The sequence below is a fragment of the Ictalurus furcatus genome, chromosome 26 (assembly GCF_023375685.1).
Source record: "Ictalurus furcatus strain D&B chromosome 26, Billie_1.0, whole genome shotgun sequence".
Classification (NCBI taxonomy): Eukaryota; Metazoa; Chordata; class Actinopteri; order Siluriformes; family Ictaluridae; genus Ictalurus; species Ictalurus furcatus.
Genome location: NC_071280.1, coordinates 5,997,491 through 6,018,668, shown reverse-complemented (window position 1 = coordinate 6,018,668; position 21,178 = coordinate 5,997,491). Strand labels below are relative to the sequence as shown.

The 21,178-nt window shown below is 37.3% G+C and overlaps 1 protein-coding gene across 9 annotated transcripts in view; it reads left to right on the top strand.

Moving 5' to 3' along the window:
• Positions 1-21,178, top strand: part of dmd (dystrophin) — a 252,578-nt gene that overhangs the window by 92,318 nt on the left and 139,082 nt on the right. For 8 of the 9 annotated variants that reach the window (XR_008384779.1, XM_053615384.1, XM_053615383.1 and 5 more), the window contains 13 exons: positions 661-813; positions 1,057-1,224; positions 1,373-1,483; positions 3,832-3,977; positions 4,699-4,822; positions 11,197-11,372; positions 11,586-11,733; positions 11,870-12,001; positions 12,387-12,524; positions 12,714-12,791; positions 12,916-12,997; positions 13,163-13,329; positions 14,839-14,956. Coding sequence is in view for 8 of the 9 variants with exons in the window: in XM_053615384.1 (XP_053471359.1) it covers positions 661-813; positions 1,057-1,224; positions 1,373-1,483; positions 3,832-3,977; positions 4,699-4,822; positions 11,197-11,372; positions 11,586-11,733; positions 11,870-12,001; positions 12,387-12,524; positions 12,714-12,791; positions 12,916-12,997; positions 13,163-13,329; positions 14,839-14,956 (1,741 nt within the window). In the remaining variant the exon portion in view is untranslated. Of the gene's footprint in view, positions 1-33; positions 234-660; positions 814-1,056; positions 1,225-1,372; positions 1,484-3,831; positions 3,978-4,698; positions 4,823-11,196; positions 11,373-11,585; positions 11,734-11,869; positions 12,002-12,386; positions 12,525-12,713; positions 12,792-12,915; positions 12,998-13,162; positions 13,330-14,838; positions 14,957-21,178 lie in introns of those variants that run through there. The other variant, XM_053615389.1, reaches the window with a different exon arrangement.

Genomic DNA, 21,178 nt, shown 5'->3' with positions numbered 1-21,178 from the left:
TACAGAAATCGAATATCATGGGAGACAAAGGCATAGGATGTGAATGCACTCGTTTGTAAAAGTTATTGTCTTATATCGTAGCATGGGTCAGAGAAGAAATAGTCAAAGGCACTGAAGACAAATTCAAAATGGTCCAAGACAGGCAAACTTGGTCAAGCCAGCAAGAGTTGGAAAACCAGAAACTAGAAACAAGGAAACAATCGGAAATGAGGTTACAAGGCTTAGAAATGCATGTAAGACACAATATATACAAAAAAAGTGAAGTATGTATGTATATGAGTATACATGTTCTAAATCAAATGACAGCACATAAAAAGCACATATCAGAGAGACTCACAAGTGCAAATTATTATGAAGGTATGCCACCAAGGTGCTCCTAGACCAGGAACTGAGAAAAATGGGAACCTCATTACATTAGATTTTATGGACCAGGGCAAAGTTAACTTTAACAAAGTCCCTCACAGAAAACTACATCATGTATGGTATGTGAAATCTCTGATTTGCAGTCAGTGTATGTTGAATACTCTTTACTGTTGCACCATGTTTTGGAATAAAAATGGCAAGTCCAGATGTTGATGGATACTGTAATCATTACGTTACCTTCATGTTGTTTTACAGTATTTTTAAAAATGTTTTTTATTTTTTACTTTGTATTGACAGGGCTTGAAAGCATTAAGGAAGAAGAAGGCGCTTGCTTTTGCCCCACAGTGGTACCAGTTCTGTAAGAGGTCTGAGGATATGATGCACTGGCTTGACAACATTGAGAAGGTGGTGGCTGAACTGCCGGATTCTGCAAATCAACCAAGAGTGAAGGTAAAAATATATACTTAAATATCTGCTGATCGTCTCAGTTATGAAGCCATTTAAATCTGTATGGACAAAATATTTCAACATTATTAACAAAAGGCATTCATATAAATAAGCATCATAAAAACATTTTTACTGCAGTATCATAACACCTGCCTTAATTTGAATAATAAGTAAAAAGATATTATAAGCAACACTATATATACTTATCAGGATGAGATTTTCTGTGTTATTTCTAATAAATTGGAGGTTGGCACTGAGATCGAACAGCAGCGCCCAGTACTTGAAGATGTGCAGAGACTTGGTCACAAGCTCTCAGAAGATGGCTTTAATAAACTTGTGGAACCGCGCCTCTTTGCCATTAATAAACGCTGGGAACAACTGCATATGAAATTTGATGAAGTATATAATGTCACTGTAAGTATGAAGAAAAAAAAAAACTTCATAGAAGTCGTTACATTTGATGGAGGAGTTTTTTCCTTAATGAATGCTGTATTATATTTATGATAACAGTGAGCAAAATTACATTGATTTGTGATTATGATTTTTACCCTGTTCTATAAAGGAACTGCAAGCATTACTGAATACTATTGATGAAAATGATGCACTACTGAACTCCTCTGTCTGCTGGTCTGACATAACTGAAAATACACCCCAACAAGAAAAGTGCCTGAAGGTATGATTAATAGGTATATACTAGGTATAAAGGCTTCCTCCTCAGCTCTTTCACGCAACACACTCGTCTACTGCAGGTTTGTTGGTGGGAGTGACCTTTCTGAGAAATAGTGGTGGTTGACAGCTTAGTGCACATCGAAAGGGCATGAGTTACATAGCTGAGTGACAAAAGGAATTCTGGGAATATTCAGCATATGGTAGAAAACCTCATTCTTTGGGTTGTTTGTGACGAAGTTCTCAGATATCTTACTGTTTCTTCATTAGCCTGCTCTTATCCATTAGCTTGAATGTAACCTGGTATGATTCAATTCAATTCAATTCAATTTTATTTGTAGAGCGCTTTTTACAATAGACATTGTCTCAAAGCAGCTTTACAGAAATATCAACATGGTATACATTAAAGGTGCGAATTTATCCCAACTGAGCAAGCCACTGAGTGGCGACGGTGGCAAGGAAAAACTCCCTAAGATGTTTTAAGAGGAAGAAACCTTTAGAGGAACCCGACTCAGAAGGGAACCCATCCTCATCTGGGTAACATCAGATAGTGTGAAAAAGTTCATTATGGATTTATATGAAGTCTGTATGGCCTTAGGAGCAGCCGTAGTCCCAGCAGTCTGGAATTAGAGAAGATTTGAGCTCCATCCAGAGGCAGAAAGGATCTGAGACTGACCAAGATAGCCTCGTATTCTAAAATGCCTGAATAAATGCTGAAATAACTCTTGAGCTATCTGAAAGACTGTGGCTGGAGCTGGTTAGTTACGAAACCATGCCCATGATGGCAAGTCGGTAATAAATCAATAGCTATATGGGACCATGGATGTTGAGATATATTATATTGTAGTGTTAAGACCCAGTCTAGGTTGGGCCGCAACATACAAAGGAATAAAGGTGTGGCAAGACCAAGATTGCTTTTGCTTTTTGTATTTTATTCTCCCAAAACCACTTTCAAAATGGTTAAATCTTCAGAAGCTGACCAGGACAAAAATAATAAACAAAATTTTAAAGAAGATGTTTCGTGTGTGGAATGATGACAAAACTGCAGTTTGTAATCTCTGTAATCTCTGCACTGCTAAAATTTTTACACCGGACACTGCAGCAGTGAAGCGTGAGTTTCAGCTTCGAGTCTAATTTTTTTTTTTTGCCACACTGCTCGTTCTGAATTAAAGCTCCAGTACACCGCTGAAAGATTTAAATGAAGATGAGTTGGCGAAGTAGTATATATTGCACAGAAAAATATATTTGTAGAGTAGTATATTTCATATCCAGTTAATGTTAACATACGAAAAAGTATGATATTATATATGACCAGTTTGATGTTAATGATGAATTAGAAATGCTTTTGTTTGGGGAGAGTGAATGTGAGACTAACAGGAGGTTTTTTAGAATTCAGTCAATGTTAATATGAATTAATAACATTCAATAAATTAATAATCTTACTTTAATCTTCAGAATTTAGTTCATGTGTTAATGTTAATTAGAGTAATGTGTTTTCTGTTTATGAGACCAGTTACTGTGAAACTTGTTGAAATGGAGAGAATAAAGTTTCATTTGCATTTCTTTCAGAATTGTGGAATTAATTATTATTCATTTAAAAGAAGGCATAAAAGGCAGAACTATCTGTATCGGTATCGGCCGATATCACTCTGAATAATCGGTTATCAGTATCGTGTCACGAATCGAGGTTGAGCCAGAAGCAAGTGCAGATAATGACATTTATTTAAACAAACATACTATAAGGCAAAGACACTAAGACAACTTGGTATAACACTGTGGCATGAAACAAAACACCGAGACATGAACAACAAGAGTCTAGGACAACGAAAGACCAGCAAACAGTGCAGACAAGGACTATATATACACACGAGTGCTCATTAACAAAACGTGAGTCAGGTGCAGGTGGTCATGTGACAGCTAGTGCAGTGCAGTGGCTGATGGGAAGTGGAGTCCAGAGTTTTTTGATACATGACATATCGGCTGAGAAATTTTGTGCCGGTGCATCTCTAATTTAAAGTATTTCTTAGGAGAGCCAATAATTTTGGCAATAAACAAATTTTAATAAATCAATAGATAAACAAATAAAACATTTCTACTAAGGATCATTATTGATCGAACAATAAATAGATTCTGCTATTGTTTGAATATATTGTCATGAAGGGCAACAATGATTATAGAGGGCACTGTGTATCATCTGTAGCTTGCATTTTTGGTGCAGACTGATTGTTTTCTCTGTATGATTTATTGTTTATTTCAGTGTAAATATTTTTTAATAAAAATGAATAAAAAAATAAAATAAGTAACATTCTTAATTTATGTATACTTTACTATATTCTTCTATACTTTATTACTTAGGAAGTAAAGCATACTTTGGACGCTCTCGAATCTCCGGTGACAGAGGCTTTAGAGAGGAAAAACATACCACCTCATGTGAATCCACTCGTTCTTCTCCTCAGTACCAAATGGGAACAGCTGAAGAACCTCTATCAGAATAGGCTAGGGTAAGTAACTGTCTGGGAATTTTGGTATGCAGAACGCCGGAAAAAGGATGCACGGTATCAAACAAACAATTTCCTCCTGGTAGTCTTTATGTGTATGAGTAGACTGTTTCTGCTAATTATTTGGTGGCAAACTCTAATTCTGGGGAAAATGTACTTTAATTCCATTCTAATTTGTTTGATTTTCTGTTAAATACATTTTCCCACTATTATTGTTAGGTCTTCAACAGTTAAAATAGCATGAAATATAATAACTATTGTTATTGTTTGTTGCCAAATAATTAAAAAATAAGTACTGAATGGGTATTTGATTGAAAACTAAAAGGTGGTCTCTGACTTTTGCACAGTACTGTGTTGTAATTCCTTTTTAATAAAGAACAAAGCTGTTGGGTGACCATTTCTCCAGAAAAGGTGTGTGAGTTATTTAACAGTAACTGGAGGGAGGAGAAAAGATAGTTTTTCTTAAGAAGTGGCTTAACAAGAACTGTCTTAAATTTGTATATGACCCAAGCTGAGTAACAAATTTATTTTGTTTAATAAGGGCTCTCAGATTACTAATAAATTGTACAGTAACTCGGAATTTGATATAGATTGTGATAGATTTGTGTAGTTTTGTTGCAATGTCACCAGGACCGCACGTTTTAGCCACTTTCTCCAACATTGTCTTTACACTCTCATTTGTCATTTGGGACTTATTTTGTCTATTTTTTTTTTTTCTTCTCAGATACGTTGAAATATGCAAGAAATATGGGGAGGTGTTAAAAGCCATACAGGGTTGGTTGACTGTTGCAGAAAAAACATTACTGATGTATGAGGAAGACCCAAACATCCATGCAAGCCACATCAAGGTAATTAATTATTGTAATAGGCTGAAAATCACATCTATTTGTTGTTCAATCAAAACTGTAAATGGCTGCATGACCCACAGTGGAATAAAAGGGACTATGTGGTCAGTCTGATTTAAGAGGAAATATTATGTATAGTTTAAATAAAATATTTGCTTTCAATGTCTACACTAATTTTAATTTAAACAAGTTATTAATTACTAGTTTGAATTATGTAGATTGAGTGTGATCAATTCACATATTAATGTGATCTAATTACGTTATAACATATGTGGATGCTGGCACTGACAGGAAGAAATAAATATAGTATTCATTTAACTTGGTTAAATCGTGTATGGCATGATAGTGTAACAGGAAACAGTGCTGCGTCACATCGCTAGTGACATGGGTTTGATCCTGAGCTCGGGTGAAGGCGCAGGGTCTGATCTTATTTGGGACTTTGAAAATACATGATCAGATCGTGTTGCATTACTGAAACAAATTGTGTTAATGTTACTCAATTTATCATGTGGAACTGATGTACGCATTTTAATTTAGTAAATTCAGGGAGCTTTTTTTGCAGTGCACCTTGTTTGATGGCAAAATGTTTCCATGCTTGTGTCTTTTCACTTTCAGCCTCCACCACTGGCTAGCAGAGCTCTTCGGATACAGCATAAAGAAAACTAAACACTTAACCCTGACAGTACAAGCCCTGTACAGTTACTCTTTATGATGACATTTGGTAAAACATCAGGCTAAACTTTAGAAGACACAGAAGTCATGTACCACTCAAGCTGCACATTTGTACTGCTAATTTCGAGGCTATATTCTGAGAAAATAACTGCTAATTAGTATATAACATTAATCAATAACATTAATCAATAATAGAGTGCCGATTGTGCAGTTTGTCCAAATCTAAAAGGAAATCAGTAATATGTATTACTGACTATTCTTTTTGCAGCCCCAGTAAATCCAAGCTATGTGAGGACTATGTGTGTATTTATAATTTGTTTAGTAATTGTTCATTTAATATTCAGTAGATACTATTAGACGTGTTTATGCAGCAGCAGCACGCCTTGCCTTTAGCCAGCCCCAAAGAACCCATGCCGCACCCCTCTTCATCATTTCATGGTACTTTATGCGGTACCATCCTAAGCAATCTCCAGGATGTAGCCTCCAGTTGATGAGAGCTCCATCTAGAGGTAGGGCATCCGGATGGATCAGGCAGGTCCGGAGTCCAGAAAGGGTCAGGATCACTGGTATCTCCATAAAATCATGTGTGGCTCGACAGAAGGAGAGAGGGAGAGAGAGGTAAAGAGAGGGAGAGATTATTATGTATGCTTACTATCCCGTAATGGATAAGACTGTGTACTTTGCGTAAAAAAAAGTCTATTCATGGTAAGCTTCAGTAAACAAATACATTTTAAGCCTAGACTTAAACACTGAGACTGTGTCTGGGTCCCGTACACTAATTGGAAGACTGTTCCATAACTGTGGGGCTTTGTAAGAGAAAGCTCTTCCCCCTGCTGTAGCCTTCGTAATTCGAGGTACCAACAAATAGCCTGTACCTTTTGATCTAAGTAGGCGTGGCGGATCATAGAAAACCAAATGTTCGTTTAGATACTGTGATGCAAGACCTTTTAATTCTTTATAAGTCAGTAGTAGTATTTTATAATCAATGGGAAATTTTACTGGGAGCCAGTGCAGTGTGGATAAGATCGGAGTGATGTGGTCGTATCTTCTAGTTCTAGTTAGGACTCTAGCAGCTGCATTCTGGACTAACTGGAGCTTGTTTATGCTCCTACTGGAACATCCAGACAGTAAGGCATTACAATAATCTAGTCTAGATGTGACGAAAGCATGAACTAATATTTCTGCATCATGTAGCGACAATATATTTCTTATCTTAGCAATAATTCTGAGATGAAAGAAGGCTATCCTAGTAATATTATCTACATGAGCATCAAATGAAAGACTGGAGTCAGTAATCACTCCGAGGTTTTTTACTACTGCACATGATGAAACAGAAAGTCCATCCAGAGTAACCATGTGATCAGAAAGCTTACTTCTAGCTACACGTGGTCCTAGTACAAGTACTTCTGTCGTATCAGAATTAAGTAAAAGGAAGTTAAATGTTTAATGTCCTTTACACATTCCACAACTTTACTAAGCTACTGTCTGTCCTCTGGCTTCGCTGAAACATACAGCTGTGTATCATCAGCATAACAGTGGAAGCTAATTCCATGTTCACGAATAATTTGGCCTAGAGGTAGCATATATAGAGTAAAAAGCAGTGGGCCTAAAACAGAACCTTGTGCAACTCCAAATTTAACCTCGGTATGCGTGGAGAAGTCGCCATTCGAACTGATAACTATCGGTCAAATAAGACCTGAGCCAGGAGAGGACCGTTCCCTTAATGCCAACAACATTTTCTAATCTATCAAGGAGAATAGTATGATCTATAGTATCAAAAGCTGCGCTAAGGTCGAGTAACACAAGCAGCGAGACACAACCCTGATCAGAGGCCAGTAGTAGGTCGTTTACTACTTTAACTAACGCTGTCTCTGGTCTATGATGAGGTCTAAATCCTCTGACCTCTGTGATTGCCAACAAGGGTTTTGCCACCAAGTACTAAGTCATGTTTTGCAGAGGGATCAAATACTTATTTCCCTCATTAAAATGCAAATCAATTTATAACATTTTTGACATGCATTTTTCTGGATTTTCTTGTTGTTATTCTGTCTCTCACTGTTCAAATAAATCTACCATTAAAATTATAGACTGATCATTTCTTTGTCAGTGGGCAAACGTACAAAATCAGCAGGGGATCAAATACTTTTTTCCCTCACTGTATCTTTTTCTCTCTAATTAATTTTCTTTTGAGTGGAGCCACTCTATCTATCGTGTAGCAGAGTGTTGACTCTAAGCATTCAGTCGCCTGATCGAGTTCCCTGGGATCAGACGGTGATCCAAATCTAACTGATGTCTCAGGGAGGTTATTGATAAAACTCTGTGCAGTAGCTGACGTGAATGTACGTTTGATGCGGTAGCGTGGCAAGGTGCATATACTATGATCAACATGCAATTTAAATGAGATGAGATAATGATCTGAGATGTGAAATGTGACTATATTTTCTATATTTAATCCATATGTTAGTATCAGGTCAAGAGTGTGACCACCATTATGAGTGGGTCCTATAACATTCTGATTAACCCCTACTGAATCTAAAATGGACACAACCGCTGTGCTCAGAGGGTCTTCCGGGTTATCAAAATGAATATTAAAACCACCAACGATTAATGCTTTATCTAGAGAAACAACCAGGTTTGAGATAAAAATCTGCAAATTCACTGCTTCATACCGTCTCGATCAGGCTGCTGAAGTCCCTCTTCAGGACTTCCGTCTGCTGCAGCCTGATGTCGTTCACCCCCACATGTAGCACAACAGCTCCGATGCCCTAGTCTTTCTTCAGGACCGTGTAACTGAACGTCAGTAAAAGAAGACGTCAGTGTTGTAATTTTATATCTTCTGTGAACGGAGGCGAGACCAATCAGACAGGGTTTACAGGAAAATACTTGGAAACACACGTGTCTTATTGTCTGACAGCTCCCTGACAGTTCTGCCAAATGCTAGCTCACACAGTCAGTGTGAGGAAAAATGGATATACAGCGTTTTTTTGTGTAAGTAAAGAGATTGAAATTCAAACACTAACATCCTCTGATGCTGAGCAGGAAACCAAGGTGTGTAAATGTCTATATGAGTTCCAGTTTACATGAACATGATATGAGCAGAACATGAGGAAAGATAATGTACTTTGCATGGCACTGTAGCAGCTAAACCCATAGCTTAGCTGTGCCTCTCCTTGGCTAGTGACACCAAATTAGCCTAGTTAGAAAAGTTTTATATTTTCTCGGTCTGGTAGTCCTACAAACAGTGACAACCCCCGGAAGTTTTATGATAAATCCAATTTTTTCTGATCATGTCATACACTGACGTGCTAAAATTACTGAAAGAACCATGAGTTTCACTTTGTACTGTAGTGTATTTTTGCAGGCTTGATAGGTTTTGAAAGTAACTTGAAAGTAAAGTAATTAGTAATCTGATTACTTTTTACATGCAGTAATTAGTAATGGGGCGCACGGTGGCTTAGTGGTTAGCACGTTCGCCTCACACCTCCAGGGTCAGGGGTTCGACTCCCACCGTGGTCCTGTGTGTGCGGAGTTTGCATGTTCTCCCCGTGCTGCGGGGGTTTTCTCCGGGTACTCCGGTTTCCTCCCCCAGTCCAAAAACATACATGGTAGGCAGATTGGCGTTTCCAAAGTGTCCGTAGTGTATGAATGTGTATGTGATTGTACCCTGCGATGGATTGGTGTACCCCGCCTTGTGCCCGACGCTCCCTGGGATAGGCTCCAGGTTTCCCGTGACCCTGAGAAGGATGAGCGGTATAGAAGATGGATGGATAATCAGTAATGTAATCAGATTACAATTTTAAAGTAGTAATTAGTAGTCTGTAGTGGATTATTTTTATTTTGAGTAATTTACCAAGCACTGTTAGTTTCTGGTCTGATGACTGATTTTTCATTCATGCCCACATGCACACAGTCATAACATTAAACCCACAGACAGATGACATGAATAACATTAATTATCTAGTTACAATGGCACCTGTCAAGGGGTGGGATATATTAGACAGCAAGTGAACAGTCAGTTCTCAAAGTCGATGTGTTGGAACCAGAAAAAATGGGCAAGCGTAAGGATCTGTGCGACTTTGACAAGGGCCAAATTGTGATAGCAAGACGACTGGGTCAAAGCGTCTCCAAAACAGCAGGTCTTGTGGGATATTCCTGGTATGCAGTGGTTAATACCCACCAAAAGTGGTCCAAGAAAGGACAACCGGCAACAGGCTCATAGTCGCCCAAGGCTCATTAATGTATGTGGAGAGCGAAGGCTAGCCTGTCTGGTGTAATCCCACAGAAGAGCTACTGTAGCACAAATTGCTGAGAAAGTTAATGCTGGCTATGATAGAAAGGTGTCAGAACACACAGTGTGTCGCAGCTTGCTGTGTATAGGGCTAATGCAGACCGGTCAAAGTCCCCATGCATAATGGGCATCAGAACTGGACCATGGAGCAATAGAAGAAGGTGGCCTGGTATGATGAATAATGTTTTTCTTTTTCATCATTTGTATGGCAGAGGCTGTGTAATGCTCTGTTGCAGTGTTCTGTTGCTGCTCCTTCTGCTGGGAAACCTTGGGTCCTGGAATTCGAGTGAATGTTACTTTGAAATGTCCCATCTATCTAAACGTTGTTGCAGACCAAGGACACCCTTTCATGGCAACGGTATTCCCTAATGGCAATGGCCTTTTTCAGTAGAATAATGTGCCCCATCATACTGCAAAAGTTGTTCAGGAATGGTTTGAGAACCATGACAAAGAGTTCAAGGTGTTGACTTGGCCTCCAAATTCCCCAGATCTCAACCAGATTGAGCATCTGTGGGATGTGCTGGACAAACATGTCCGATCCATGGAGACCCCACTTAGCAGCTTACAGGACTTAAAGGATCTGCAGCTAAAGTCTAGGCGTCAGATACCACAGCACACCTTCAGAGGTCTTATGGACTCCATGACTCGATGGGTCAGAGTTGTTTTGGTGGCACAAGGGGGACATACACAACATTGTTTCAGCTGGCAGAATGAAACCACAGTATGAAATCACTAGGTTTGTCCAATACAATTCCTTGAGCTAAACAGAGCTTCAAAATTACCCTGACATGAAGGTTTGTCATATGTTTCATTAGTAAGTAAATGGTGCTTAATGATAGCTTCGTTTGTATAACTTGGTCTAATTTTAATTTGTTCATGTCCCTTACAAAGTCTTTATGTCTATATTTTAACTGGAGCTCTGTTCTCTGTTTCTAGTTCCTACTTCCTGTTTGTCTAGATTTTGTTTTCCAGTTTACTTGATTTAACCTAGTTCTAGTTTATTGTTTCTCTTTGTTTACTGTTAAGTGTTGTAGCAGTAATGACCTTGGCCTATTTAAACAAGGGAACCAGGACACCATTTCAGAAGCCTTTTTGCAGATTCCATCAAGCACGCAAGCAAGCAGATCCAGATCTTTTCCCAATATTTTTTATCTTAATCAACATAACAAACATTTCTGTAAGTGTAACATTAAATCTAGTCCTATTGATCCTAAGGCATGGGATCATTGCACCATCATACTACTTGGTAGCAATCTATCAGAGCAGGTCTCAGGTGTCTTGTCATGTAAAAATCTGATTATGTACAGTACAATCCAAATTCCTTGAGGAAGACAGATATCAAGGGCAATGACCAGACACAATGTAGTAAACTTTGTTTTCCAATTGAATTTAACTGCATTTGATATATTGCACACAGAAACTGCAGGAAGATTTGGAAAATCAAGAGGCAGCAGTGAAACGGCTTAACGCTCTAGGTGAGGACCTGGCTTTGCAGGGCAGGAAGGATAATGAGGAACAGATTAAAAATCAACTAGATGCCATCAATACCCGCTGGACTACAGTGTTCAATAAGCTGTCTGAAATAAAGAGAAGGCAAGTATTAGTATTTCTTGTTTCTCAAAATTGTTGCTGTATTTTGATAGCTTATTACTGGTCACATTGCATTCAAAACAGTGAGACTGATTAACTACAACTTAATGTACACGTTCAAGAACATCATTTTTGTTAGGGACAACCCCATTAGTTGCAAAAGTTGTAATGCACACATTCACTGTTTGCTTCCTTGTTCTGTTTGAAATTGTATAGATCTACAGGGGAAAATATTATACTTGCTGAGCTTCATGAAGATATGGGGGAGTTCCAGTCTTGGCTAGATAAAGCAGAGTGTGTTGCTGCCCTACCGGTAGAACCAGACCATAGGGAACAGCTCAACACTGCATTAGAAAAAGTACAGGTAGAGCCCTTTTCAAATTCTAAAGCATCATTTGGTAAGTATACAGAAACAAACAGAAAACCTGGCCAATTTGTCTGGAAATGTGTGAAAATAAGAGGTTTTCACTGTGCTTTTGCTGTGTTTCCGACACCTTTAGGCTCAAGTAACAGAATTACCAAACCGAATGAAAAAAATACACAAAATGAAAACAAAAGCTTCATCCCTGTCTGCTGATAAAAACAAGACTTTGGCAAACAGTTTCAAGATTATTAACATGCGATGGGCCAAGGTAATCTTAACAACTGTATACTGTATAACCTTTATACTGTATAACCAACTTCTGTTAACACCTTTATTAACCATGAAGTGGACCATCCATATAAAGTATAAAAATGAGACAAGTTAATAGTCTATTGAGTATGTCTGGAATATCTTATGAACAGGAACAACAATAAACTGTTGACACAATGTTTAGAATGAGGTGATGGTTTGTTGACTCTTTATAGTGTCTACAGAAGACAAATCAGAATGTGTATGTGACCAGCAGTACATCACTAAAAATGTACAGTTGTTGTTGTAGGACTGATATTTATAGCATTATCACTTACACTTGGTGAGAAAATATTTTATAGTCATTCTGGTAATATTTCCTTGTCTTCCTGCTAATGTCAAAGGTGTCATCTAATCTTCCTGAGAAGCAGCAACAGATAGAGAATCACTTGAGAGATTTGAATCTGTACTACAAGCTCTCCAGCTGGGCCTCTGCAACTAAGAACCTACTTGAACAGTCACCTGAAGCAATTCAACACAAGGTATTTTCATATTTAACGACATACAGTATAGGAAACAAAACAACCAAAAACATCTACATGCACATGAATGTTATATTTATGTACCCAGTGTAAATAATTGTAATATGATTTAACTTGTGTATGTCCATGTAATGCATTATAGTGAATAGGTTTGGTGTTTATTCATGGTTGTTTTCTGTTTTTCTGTAGACTGATGATATCCTGTCAAAGAAGCCAGAAATAGAAACAGTTTTGGCCAAAGCGAGACCACTATATCAACCTGAAAGGGTGAATTATTTTCAATATACATTTTCAAATATGAATGATGGCAATTTTTCTAATACAAGAAAAAAAAAAATCAATCAAAAACAAAGTAATAATAAATGACACATTTTGGTGCACCATTTTTCAGGGCCAGTTTGATACTCTCAGTGCAGACTGGATAATCATTCAAGTGCTGCTTAAGGAATGGAAAGACAAATGTCAAGTTACAAGTAAGGTTTCAAAAATGTCAGAAAATAACAGCCATCATACCCTTCTAGTCATGCATACAGTATTAAGTGTTATGACTGACATTATAGTCATAACAGTTTACTCATATCTCAGTGTTATTTATTGGCTGTTATATTTATTATTTTCTTAATTTGTTCATCCTTTAGCTGAATACTTGACAAGCAGTGCCCCAGATGTTTCAACAATGGATACATTCAATAATTCAAGTACTGAACTCAATGACTGGCTCTCTCTGCTCGATCACATGATTATAACACAACGGGTGAGAGTAGGAGATCTCAGTGAAATCAGTGACCTTATTGTGAAACTCAAGGTTAGTGCAGTAAATGATGCTTTGTTTCTATATACTTTTGTGCAGTTACAATGTTGGTATATGAAAATGTCATCATATTGTATGAAACAACTTTTCTTAAATATCCAGTGCTACTTCATCTTCAGCGATCTGGATTGTTTACTGTACAATCGTCTATTGTTTGTTTCAAAATATATTCACTGTCCGATAATTGCAGTCTTGCATATTCAGGTTAAAACTTATAAACAAACAAAAATAATACAAAACAAAAATAATGATATATTTGGTTAAACTGATCTGGTCTAATTAGTCCAATTAACCAATAGCAACAATCTTCCTATTATAATCCATACCATACTCAGGTGATTTTATAGAGCAAGTGTAGCACAACATCAAAATAAATTTAGAGTTCTAAAACATATGAAATGACATATAAGATATGATTTGACATGGTAATTGACATGGCTTAGCATTATTTTGTCAGTGTGATCTCGTGTAACTTCTGTTTTAGTTTAGGGGCTAAAAAAAATGACCAGATTTGTTCAACCAATTGTTGCAACTGAGTAATGAGAGTGTGAATGCCTGGCTCTCAGCCAGTATCATTTAATGTGTTTAAATGCACCCTAATAATCCAATGTTTATCAGATTATTTGAGTGGTCATGTAAAAAGCACATGACCATATCCTTGTCTGTAATTTTTTTTTCCTCACTGCTAGCAATAAACTCATTTTTTATCAGTTGATTTGTACTGTAGGAAGATGATGTAATACAAGGGTTCCCAAGCTACAGTAGGGTTCACGTGATTTACACATGAGATTGTGTAAGAAACTCCTAATCTCCTCTTTTGTTTAATGAATTGATTTTATAATATTCATTTTTATGTATTTTATTTAATGAATATCATTTGAACTATATTGTATTCTACTATTTTGAAATGTTACTTTGTGACCAGTGTGAGTTGCGTTTAAACAAGCCACAATTAAATTGAGTGTACATGCAAGAAAATGCGAGACTATTTCTATATCCTGACATGCTGCACTAGTGTGTAGGAGCTCAGCAATAAAAATAGACAAACTTCCCTGTTCATCTACCTCTACTAGTTCCTCTGACTCTCACTCAGTGGAACAAAAGTCAAGATAACAGACACGAAAATATGCCACCACATTTATTCAACAAGCATGATGGTAACTAATGAGGAGAAACCAAATATGCCTTATGTGTGGAAAATTTAATCGACACTGCAAAAACAGGGTACTTGTTTGCATGCTGTGAAAATGTTTGTTCTCTTATAGGAAAATAATGCACTTATTGTGATGGTAACAGTAACTGCTTTTCATGTTGTGAAAAATTCCGAAATTTGGGAGGCCCATCTGAAGTAGCTGTATTTGATATTTTTGCAATAAGTTTGTAATGAGCATTTCTTTTAATACAGCTGTCCATTAAATGCTCTTTTGGGCCAAAAAATAATTTAAGCCACAGCATCTGACAGACCTTAAATGATTTTATGTAACAACTTATTTTTTCTTGCAGTCAGCAACGAAAGACATGGATCAGAAATGCCCACAGCTGAATAAACAGATCACTGCAGCTGAAAACCTCAAAAACAAAACCAACAACTCTCAGATGCGTGCAACAATTACAGATCAAAGTAAGCATCATTTTACTTAGTCACTTTTATTGTGTTTAAAATCCCTGTAAAAAAAAAAAACTAATCTAACCCTAAACCCTTTAGGTTAGGGGTAGATACAGGACAGTTCCACTCACTCCCGCAATTTAGTTGCTTCTGTTTCCCAAAATATAAACCAATTAGTAATGAATAAATGAATAAACACGAAACATGGTTTATGGTTTATCTTTGGCCTTTCAGTGGGTTAAAAGGAGATGTTTCTCTTGCATTTCCTTATCAAAAGACGTTATCCCAGCTATATATTAGCCATTTAAGTATGGCTTAATTCTCTGCCCTGTCTCAGAAAACATTGTTTGGTTACGGTCATCATGTACGCGATGAGCAGCATTTAGAAAGGATGTGGTGGCTGCCCTCCCATGTCTTGAAGAAAACATGTGCTAGCCTTCACCATCCCTAATTAGTAGTTGTCATGTGGCAGGGGAGGGCTACCGAGTGGGTGGGAATTGTGAATTCATTTACATATGCATGTGATGGGTGACCATTAGCAAACATACATGTACAAACTGTTCATATTTAGACCACACATTTAACTGATGTATAGGTTGAAATGTTTGCTTTTCAAAATGATCCATATAGGCTCAGGGTGATTTCCCTTGTTTCCCTACAAATTTTCAAGACAAACCTACGCTACTGCTTCAAAGACGCAGGCTTAGAAAAGGGGGTTGATCAAGGGTTCCTGAAGGGCTATTTGAAAAAATAAGGGCCCGTAGCTTCCAAAAAGGGTTTTCTTGGAAATCTTTTTGATTTAAGGGTTTCTTTAGTTGCTTAAGAGTGCACTTGAAGAGTAGTCCCACTATGCAGCATCCTCACAGGGTGCACAGACCACAAAATCAGGGAAAAGCATAAGCCATTTTAAACCTTAGAAAGAGTAGCACCGATTGAGATCCCTGTCATTTAATAATTTGTGCTAGTACATAAGCAAGCAAACTACAATTTGGCATCATTTGATCAAATCAGTGTTTTTTAATTACTACTTTGATGGAATATTAATTAAAGTCAAAACATGCATGGATACTTTTGGGATTTCTTGCAGAAGTCTGTAAAGTCATGTGCACAGAACAAAGCTGTCACTCTTAAATATGAAAAAAAAAGGCTTTGATGATAGCACTGATATTTTCTAAATATAAACTCTATGGCTCTATTTTTATAGTGATACTATATATCGAGCTAACTCAGCTCCTCTCAGAGGCTATGCAGTGCAGCTCAATGATGTTTGTAATTAGCTGGCTGACAGAATTTACAGGAAATGTATTTTCTATTCTCTCTCATTATATTTAAACTTGATGGTGGTAGTATAATACATGTGAAGACTGGGATGCAAGTGTGTACACTACATTGATTGCCAGTCCAAAATCCACAAAGATGCAAGAGGTTAAATATACATACATTTATATCTTTATAATACAGTGATTGAAAGGCATTTCAGATGTAGGTCTCTGTAAATGTCCCTAAGTCCAAAGTTGTGTCAGTATTTGTGCAGGGAAAGTTTGGTGTATTCAAAGTTCATTTACACGTGTTTAAGTTAATTGTACTAAAGTCAAGTCTCCGTTCAGATTATGCAAATCAACTGCGTCTAGTTAATGCCTACATGGGTTTTCTCTACTAGAACTACCCAAGACAAGGTTTTTCAATAGCATCTAGACACTGCCACACAAGCACTCCACACAGACAGTAATCTGAGCTCAGGATCAAACTGAAATTAAAACTGAATTTAAAATTTAGATCCTAAATTTATATAAAGCTGCTTGGTGAAAATTTCCAGTGTTAAACATGCTATACAAATGAAATTTAATTGAATTGGAGCTGTGAATCTCATGTACACAGGATATAGTCTTTGATAACACATCAAAGATTCACTGAATTAATTAATTAATCCCAATGGTTTTTTTTTTTTGTTAATTTGATGTGTTCTCCTATAAAGAAACCATGTGCATATTTTTCAGGATAAACTGTCCAAGCATTCATCTGCTTATAGCTCACTTTAAGTGCTATTCATAATTTATATATAAAAATGTGGTTCTTAAAATAAGCATCTGATTAAGGTGAGGTCTTCTTTGATGTCCTCTGTGCAGGAGGAAAAAAAAAAATTAATATTGACATCAAATGGCCTTACATAGTTTTAGTGCAATAGCAGTCTAAAATATACAGTTCCCCTTGTTCTAGTCCCCTCTGAAAGCATTGGAACAGCAAGGCCAATTCTTTTGTTATTGCTATACATTGACGACATTTGGGTTTGAGAAAAAAGATGAATATGAGACGATATATCAGAATTTCAGTTTTCATTTCCTCATATTTACATCTAGATGTGTTTTAAAAAAAAACTTTGAACATGGCACCTTTTACATGAGCCCACCAAGTTTTTTCAAGTGATCAAAAATATTGGAACATGTGACTGATAGGTGTTTCTTGCTGCCTAGGCGTGCCCTGTTAAATTGATTGTTTAAAGAATTAATAGCTCTAAATGCCTACCCTTGGTTTGAGCTCTAGATTTCACCTGTAAGGACTGCATTTGTTGTTAAAAAAGGAAAAGCCAACATGAATACCAGAGAGCTGTCTATGGGAGAAACGAAAGCCATTTTGAAGCTGAGAAAAGAAGGAAAGACTATCAGCAACATTGGACAAACATCGTGCATAGCCAATACAACAATTTAGAATGTCCTGAAAAAGAAAGAAATCACTGGTGTACTGTGCACATTGTGAGAACTCTGAAGAACAATCCAAAAACAACAGTTAGTGACCACCAACAACGTACACAAGGCAGGGGTGAAGGTATTACAATCCACCTTTCGAAGAAGACTTCAAGTGCAGAAATATAGAGGCTATACCACAAGATGCAAACCATTCATCAGCAGTAAGAATCAGAAAGTCAGATTTGAATTTGCAAAGAAATACAGAAATGAGTCGCAAAAGTTCTGGAACCAAGATTAACTTATACCAAAATGATGGAAAGGCCAAAGTGTGGAGAACGAATGGATCTGTTCATGATACCAAAACATAGAGGTTTATGAGTGAAGCATGGTGAAGGTAGTGACATGTCTTGGGCTTGCATGGCTGCTTCTGGAATGGGCTCACTAATCTTTATTGATGATGTAACTCATGATAGTAGCAAAAGAATAAATTCAAAAGTCCACAGAGCCAGTCTTTCTTCCAATTTACAGAGAAATACATCCAATCTAATTGGGAGCAACTTCATCATGCAGCAAGACAATGACAAAAAAGTAAAAGTGGGGTTTTATATTGGTCAAGTCGATCACCAGACCTTAATGCTTTTGAGCATGCATTTCACCCCCTGAAGATAAGACTGAAGAAAACAAACAACAACTGAAAGGAGCTGCAGTACAAATCTGGCAAAGCAACACAAAAGAAAAATGCAACAGTTTGGTGGGTGCAGTGGGGGCTTGATGCAGTTATTGCAAGCAAGAGACATGCAACCAAATATGAAGTGTTATTTACTTTAAGACTATCTTTTCCTGTAATTTTGCTCACCTCACACTTGGCTGGTCTACCACTAAAGGTGCCATGTTTGAAGTTGTTTAACACATCTAGATATAAATAAATTCAGCAACAAAAGAACCATCCTGTCACATTCAACTGCTTTTATCTCCAGCAAAATTCTCAACATGTGTAAATATTGTCGGGGGGCAGGTCAATATTAAAAGTAACAGTCAGTATCTGGTGTCCACCAGCTGCTTTCAGTACTACAGTGCATCTCATCCTCATGGACTGCACCAGATTTGTCAGTTCTTGCTGAGAGATGTTACTCCACTCTTCCACCAAGGCATTTGCAAGTTCTTGATCACTTCTGGGGAGACACATGGTTACACATGGTCCTTCCTGTCTCCCTGTAGCACTCTCTTCGGCATCTTACATTAGACATTGCAGTTTTTTATTGCTCTGGCCACATCTGCAGTACTCATGCCTCCCTGCTGCAGGCCTATGGCATGTTCACGCAGGTGAGCAGGCACCCTAGGTTTCTTTCTTCTGGTGTTTTTCAGAGTCAGTAGAAAGGTCTCTTTAGTGTCCTAAGTTATTGTAACTTTGACCTTAATTGCCTACTGCCTGTAAACCTTAAGGACTGTTCCACAGGTGCATGTGCTAATTGTTTATGGTTCATTGAACAAGCATGAAAAACATTGTTTTAGCCCTTTCCAATAAAGATCTGTAAAACTTATTTGAATTTTACTAATTTATCTTTAAAAAAAAAAAACAGTCTCCTGAAAAAGGGACGTTTCTTTTTTTGCTGAGTTCATGAGGGAATGAATGCTGAAATGTGGATCTATCATATCATATTCATCTTTTAAAGATGCTGATGCTCATAATGTACATCCCTTCAGCACAATCAATACGGTGTGTGAATACAGTCCAAAATTGTGAAAGCGTAATGATTTATAATCCCACTATCCTGTGGTACCCAGAAGAGGTGGTTACCCTTTTAAGTCTGGTTCCTCTAAAGGTTTTTACCTCATGTTCTCTCAGGGAGTTTTTCCTTGATGCTGTCCACTATGGTTTATTCTTTATATACGTCTGGATTTCTGTAAAGCTGCTTTGTGACAACTTCTTTTGTTTAAAGTGCTATAAAACTAAAATTGAACTGAGTTACATTAAACTGGCAGAGAGTAGCACTTAATACTTAAAACTTAATACCGCTCCCTGATATCATGCAAGAAAAACGGGCTTAAGCATAGCATGTAACTCCAGTTACATCTGAGGTTTGAATACTGAGGTGTGCAATTTCAGTATTAAATGCTGAAAAACTGTACACAATAAATGCCAGATTCTTACTGAATGTATGAATGTTCTCCACATACTAATGCAATGGGATGAAAAACATATTCTGTTTTTTTGTTTGTTTGTTTGATTTTTTTTTTTTTTTTTAGCTATTCACTATATGTTGTAGGAGAAATAAAGTCCCATGCCAAAGAGCTTTATCTAGCTAATCTTCTTCACTCTAATCTTACACAACAATGAAAAATAATCCCATAATTACAGTTTGAGTCACTGGCTCATTAGATAATGTTGAGATCTTTTGATATGGGGCCTGAATTAGAATGAAAAGAAATGTCCTATGAGAGAGAAAATGAATGTGAAGCAAAAATGTGCGCTGATATTGGATATAGTCTAATGTTATACAGGTCTTAAATTGGATTTGAATGCATTTCTTTACAGTTTATGGTTCACTCACGCTTGAGTAAAACCAAATGAGTGCACGTTTTATGGTGCATCTCAAAGTTGGGTGGTCTAAAACACTAGTTAAATTATAAACTTGTGCATGACTTAAAGTTGGTAAAGGTTTAAATTGGCTTTTACTAACCATAGTTATTTGTTATTGTTTGTTAGATAAAGTCTGTCATATCTAGTTGGTGTGTGGGGGGAAAATGGGTTCAAAAATCCCACAGCAGTGCCATATTTTGAATGTCACACTGCCTATTGCATTGTTTCACCCACAACAGTACAGCACATTAATTTATGATTAGGAGAACAACAACAGGCTGCAAAAATGTGTTTGCAAAAATGTGCATCAAAAAAGCAGCTACAGTTGAGGCCAAAAGTTTAAATACACATACACTAAAGATATGCAATCTCAGTTTTTCACTCCACACATTTCATGTTACCATAAAGTCAATTAGGGCATCTAGTTCATTCATTCACATCAGAGGTAATTTTAATCAATTGTTTACAGACAAATTGTAAAGCCACAATCTGAAACCCACTCATCCCACCAGCAGAGGGAGCCCTCTCCTGAATATTGACTCCACTCTTTCCACAGCCACTTCCTGTGTGTAGCCATGTGCTTTGTGAAACTCATTGCGAAGTATTCCCAGTTAACCTGCCTTACTGAGCGTTTGTCTGATTTCTGTCGTGTTGCTTCATGTTATGACCTTCTGTCCATCCTTCTGGATTTACATTTTGGATTACCCTTCTGTTGTGTTTGCCTGTTGGATTGTCGTTACTGAACCCTGCCTGTTTCATTGACCAAGACTGAGACTTGTGTTTTGGATTTGTTTAATAAACGTTTCTGCAAAATGGGTTCAAACCCATCTCCCAGTGTGAGTCCGTTACAGAATCTTCACCCTGCCCGGAAGGATCACAGATTCAGGCTGTCTACCACTACCAACGTGAAATCCTGCAAATATTCCAAGCACAACTCATCAACCTGCATGCCGCGAAGGACCATCTGACTCA